The following is a 4,536-nucleotide window of genomic DNA, read 5'->3' as shown; positions in this document are numbered from 1 at the left end:
CTTGACCACTACACCACCGAGGAAGAGACCGCCTTAACATAATAATAAGGACAGTAAAACCTAGGAAGTCGGAAGCCCAATCGAGTACCTAACTGGGTTACGGTACTCTAATGTCCGCCACTCAAAAGACAGACGTGTTACCTTACAAGCTAACTGGGCTGTTAAAATACACTTGAGTGCAAAAAATCTAGAAGAGTTACCATTTCTTAGGCTGGCAAGAAAAAAGAACAAAGTTATGGTCCCTAATATACACGTACCTACATAGTTACTCGGAAAAAAAAAGTTCCGACCCAAAGCCATCCCAGATAAATTCAGGGACACCCTGTTATTTTTCCCTCCCTCTCTCTCTCCTCTACAGGCTCCAGCTCAGGGACACCCTGTTATTTCTCCCTCCCTCTCTCTCTCTCTCTCTCCTCTACAGGCTCCAGCCAAAATTTGAAGAGCAGGTACTTCAAAAAATGGTATTTTAAAATCTAAAACTCTAACCTAAATTCCAGCTTCTCGTCTTTAGCCGTTCAAAAATTATTCAGGGGTCCCCGGACTTTATATACACTCTGTATAAAGTTTTGTGTGCCAATGGTGGACACCTACATACGGGTCTATTTCTTCCTCTCCTCTTCTGGAGGTTCTTTATCTCACCACCGATAGTTGACAATGGGCTGAAAGTTCGCATCTCTTCTGGTAAGTTTCTCAAGTTGAATAATGTTTTTCTCATTTGAAGTGGCATTGTTTGTAGGATAGGTTTGTTTTTAGAAGGATAAATCAAGCGTGCCGGGAGGCGCACGAACGTCAAGAGTTCGAAGTGCCGTCAATTTCAACTTGAATTTTAATCCTTTCCCTATTTATGTAATTTACACATCTACTTCTCTCAATTCCCTCCCATTTCCAGGTAACAACCAGTTTGACCAGCGGAGAGCATCCTGGTGTGTTCCGGAGAACGGCAACAAGTACTCGACCAAGATCAACTTCGGCGCCGACAACATCACCGTGCTGCCCCAAAAGACAAGATACTCCTACTGCGAACCGTCTCCCCGAACGATCCAATCCATCTGTAAGCGTGCCAGGAGGCGCACGAACGTCAAGAGTTCGAAGTGCCGTCAATTTCAACTTGAATTTTAATCCTTTCCCTATTTATGTAATTTACACATCTACTTCTCTCAATTCCCTCCCATTTCCAGGTAACAACCAGTTTGACCAGCGGAGAGCATCCTGGTGTGTTCCGGAGAACGGCAACAAGTACTCGACCAAGATCAACTTCGGCGCCGACAACATCACCGTGCTACCCCAAAAGACAAGATACTCCTATTGCGAACCGTCTCCCCGAACGATTCAATCCATTTGCTCTCAACCAATCACAAACGAGAATGATCCTTATAGTGGGGTCAAGAATGACAACTTTGATCCTTACAATGGAATCACGAATCCTGTGATAGTAAACGCTCCGACGTCCGACGACTATAGCCGATTTCGCACGAAGTCTCCGTTGTCAAACGTCACGAAAACTATCATTATTAATCCTAAAGACCACGTTTCGTCTGTATCGTCCATCTCCAACGATTTCCTCAAAGGAACATCTATATCCAATGGGCCGATTTCGCACGAAGTCTCCGTTGTCAAACGTCACGAAAACTATCATTATTAATCCTAAAGACCACGTTTCGTCTGTATCGTCCATTTCCAACGATTTCCTCAAAGGAACCGACAGTCCGGAAAGCGTTCCTAGAAGACATCCCGACCGATCGAGCGAATTGAGCAACGCAATTCTAAACAGATATTCGTACACGGAATCGACGAAATCGCCCATCCTGTCCGAGCCGAGTCCACACCCCGCGAGATATTCGTATTGTGAACCGTCTGAGCCGATTTGGTACCAGCATGAACGTCAAGGTGAGTCCAGATGGTAGTTTTTGCATGACAAGGTTAGACCAGATGATAGCTTTTTGCATGGCAAGGTTAGTCCAGATGATGGCTTTTTGCATGTGCGCCTTTGTACATTCTGTTTGCTTGTTTGCTTTGAAATTGCATGATTTGGGGGCCAAACCCATTGGTGTACTAATCACCCTATCAGCTAATTTAGAAGAAAATCAAGGAAGTGTCTAAATTTGGTTACAATAGGGTGTAGCTTAAGGCTCCTAAAAGCATGTCAACTTTTCTTAGAGACATCTAATGCTGTATTAGTGTATTGTTAGAAAATCAAGGAAGTGTCTAAATTTGGTTACAATAGGGTGTAGCTTAAGGCTCCTAAAAGCATGTCAACTTTTCTTAGAGACATCTAAAGCTGTATTTGTGTATTGTTAGGTAATGTAAAAAATAATTAGATAGTTACAAAAATAATATGACTATAGCTATAGGTACAGTCGAACCTGTCTAAGTTGGACCCGTCTAAGTGGGAAACCTGGATAACTGGGAAAAAAATCGTGGCCACTTCATTTTTACTAAAAAAACCTGTTTAAGTGGGAAAATCGAGGTCGAACCTGTCTAAGTTGGACCCGTCTAAGTGGGAAACCTGGATAACTGGGAAAAAAATCGTGGCCACTTCATTTTTACTAAAAAAAAAACCCCGTTTAAGTGGGAAAATCGAAATAGGTACAGTCGAACCTGTCTAAGTTGGACCCGTCTAAGTGGGAAACCTGGATAACTGGGAAAAAATCGTGGCCACTTCATTTTTACTAAAAAAAAACCTGTTTAAGTGGGAAAATCGAGCCTCTATAAGTGGGAGTGACTTTTTCTAGATACTCGGTTCGGAGTCTCTGAGTGGGAAAGGTTGCCATTTTCCTAGGTCCGGAGCCTTCTGCGAACCTCTGTAAGTGGGAATTTGTAGGAAAGCATAGTAAGCTTAATGACAGATTCCTCTTCCTCCAAACCAGTGTTCACATTTACCTCTATAAGTGGGAATAGGAAAATGACAACCTCTCTAAGTGGGACACTTTTTAACTGGCAAACCTGGATAAGTGGGAAAAAATTGTCGGTCCCTTGGATTCCCACTTAGAAAGGTTCGACTGTACATACTAATATTACTCGTACTAACTGTGTAGATACTTGATTGTATGTTACAAGAGGACCAGTATAGTTAGGTAAATCTAATATTGTGGAATTTGATTCATTTTCTAATCTTAGCTTGTACTCTGTGTTGTTGAAATTCTGTTACTTTTACATATTTTGTGTCGAACTCAATGTTGTTCTTTACTGTTTACTATTATTCTTCAACTCACAAAATGTCCTCAACTTCAACCAGTATGACCAATGTGTCATTTCATATCCAAGCTTTTGTGACTTTTACGGATACAGATGTTTGGGCTTTGTTCAGATGTCTTTTTTCGCTCATTTTTCTGCTTTCTTACCCTAAAATCTTGTTCACTGTTTTCATTTCTTTGTTGTTCGCATGACTTGTGTCTGTCCCCTGTTTTGCATGAGTGTCATGTGTCCAAATTGAGACCAATTTTAGATCAAATTGTAGGTTACTTTACTATTGACGACAAACTCGACTTTTTGTTTGTATTTTTTTTTTCTCACAAAATGTCCTCAACTTCAACCAGTATGACCAATGTGTCATTTCATATCCAAGCTTTTGTGACTTTTACGGATACAGATGTTTGTTCAGATGTCTTTTTTCGCTCATTTTTCTGCTTTCTTACCCTAAAATCTTGTTCACTGTTTTCATTTCTTTGTTGTTCGCATGACTTGTGTCTGTCCCCTGTTTTGCATGAGTGTCATGTGTCCAAATTGAGACCAATTTTAGATCAAATTGTAGGTTACTTTACTATTGACGACAAACTTGACTTTTTGTTTGTATTTTTTTTTTCTTCTTCTTCTTCTTCTTCTTCTTCTTCTTCTTCTTCTTCTTCTTACTTAGGATACCTGTACCTATAGGATAATTAGAAGTAGGTACCTATTTCAATATAGGTAACAACCAAATATTTTGCTTCTTTTGGTAAAACACCTACAAGATTTTTTGAAGCAGTGGATTTAAACTTTAAAAGTACGAAGATTGTAGGGTAAGGGTAAATGGTTCAATGGATTTTTCTGGGGGTTTTCAAAAGGCGGTAGTTTGGTTCTATCACTTTTTTCAATAGCACTCTTACCTTTAAGATAACTATGACGGGATCCCTGAAATGCAAAATATTTTCTTTTTCAGATCTCTTAAATACCAACCGTCAAGAAAAACTTATCGTTCGCATTGGTTCGAAAAATGTTAGCAATGACAAATGTCGAACAAACGAGCCCCTCTTTCTAAAACATGTCATAAATCAGGAGAATCTAAATAAAACAGCTCCGATTGTCAATGACAGTCTCAAATCCGAGTCTCAATCAGTTGCAAAACATAATCCCAATTTGAAATCAACTAAATTAGTATTACAAGCTAACGGTAGAACTGTCTTTGACTTTCCTAGTACAAGCTCGAACAATTCCTCAAACACCTTAATACGGACTTGTTTCAAAGTTTTGGGAAACGAAGAAAATAGATACCCTGAAAGCTTTGGGAAGAACAGAACAGAAATCAACAGTAGTACTTTTCTAGAAAACGTAGTTGCAGAG

The 4,536-nt window shown here is 39.9% G+C and overlaps 1 protein-coding gene across 1 annotated transcript; it reads left to right on the top strand.

Annotated features, from left to right (window-relative positions):
* Positions 1 to 625: 625 nt before the first annotated feature.
* Positions 626 to 4,530, top strand: LOC103521950 (the record flags this gene model as incomplete). The annotated part of the gene is made up of 5 exons (XM_008487053.2): positions 626 to 681; positions 890 to 1,051; positions 1,179 to 1,587; positions 1,685 to 1,887; positions 4,136 to 4,530. Coding segments are annotated over 5 exons (1,225 nt in total), but the record flags the coding sequence as incomplete, so codon positions are not given.
* Between the last annotated feature and the right edge of the window lie 6 nt (positions 4,531 to 4,536).

Source organism: Diaphorina citri, unplaced genomic scaffold (assembly GCF_000475195.1).
Source record: "Diaphorina citri unplaced genomic scaffold, Diaci psyllid genome assembly version 1.1 scaffold6336, whole genome shotgun sequence".
Taxonomy (NCBI): domain Eukaryota; kingdom Metazoa; phylum Arthropoda; class Insecta; order Hemiptera; family Psyllidae; genus Diaphorina; species Diaphorina citri.
This window is presented reverse-complemented; position numbering and strand designations above follow the sequence as displayed.